Source organism: Sinocyclocheilus grahami, unplaced genomic scaffold, assembly GCF_001515645.1.
Source record: "Sinocyclocheilus grahami isolate Dianchi unplaced genomic scaffold, SAMN03320097.WGS_v1.1 scaffold1735.1, whole genome shotgun sequence".
Taxonomy (NCBI): Eukaryota; Metazoa; Chordata; class Actinopteri; order Cypriniformes; family Cyprinidae; genus Sinocyclocheilus; species Sinocyclocheilus grahami.
In genome coordinates, this window is record NW_015506914.1 from 185,895 (window position 1) to 186,653 (window position 759).

The window sequence follows — 759 nt, forward strand, 5'->3', positions numbered from 1 at the left end:
ATTAATATTTTTGTTTTATTGTCAACATGATTCTGTCTTTTCAATAATTCATATATTTATTTCTTTTTCAGGTCTGACAGCTCCTTCAATTTCTTCTTCTTCTTCTTCATTTTCTTCGCTCAGATCGCCGTGTCTGTGATTCAGAGCGTCGGCATTCCTAGATGGGGCAACAGGTACAGTACACATCAGTGCTGAGATCGCTCTATACAGCTTCCCCGTACTTCATTCTGGATTACAGTAATTCATTAGTAGTGTAAGTTAAGCCAGTAATACGTGTTAGGGAGTATTAAAGGAATATTTCACTCAAGCTATGTTGACTAAGCGTCTCTGAGCTGGACGTTTGTGTTTCTCCTGTGTGACAGATGACTTTCTGACGCTTGGCTCTCTCTTCTGTCTCTTTGACGAGTGTCTGTTCCTGCACTAACGGTTTTCTGCTGCTGGACTTCCTTTAAAACTCTTGCTTCCTCTCTGAAGTACGTCCTCTTGCTTTATGTTTTCCTGTTAGAGCAACGCTTGTCGACCTTTGAACCCCTGATAGAGACATGCTTGATTTCTCAGTTCTCTTCCATTAATAACATTATCTTCTCAAGATTATGTTGAGACTTTATTATAAGAATATTGTTATGAGACTCTCTGGAATTCTTGGACTGATTCAGATTGATCATTTGCAGCATTTTGACATTTTATTATATGTATTTTTATATATGCATTTACTCTGATATTATTCACAATTTTTTAGAGTATAATTAGAATATTTTT

The 759-nt window shown here is 36.5% G+C and overlaps 1 protein-coding gene across 1 annotated transcript in view; it reads left to right on the forward strand.

Moving 5' to 3' along the window:
- The window catches only part of LOC107572317 (secretory carrier-associated membrane protein 2-like), a 14,176-nt gene extending 13,511 nt beyond the window's left edge, over positions 1 to 665 (forward strand). The window contains exon 7 of the mRNA XM_016258738.1: positions 29 to 665. Coding sequence (XP_016114224.1) covers positions 29 to 195 — 167 coding nt within the window. The 3' untranslated portion in view covers positions 196 to 665. The remainder of the gene's footprint in view (positions 1 to 28) is intronic.
- Positions 666 to 759: the final 94 nt, after the last annotated feature.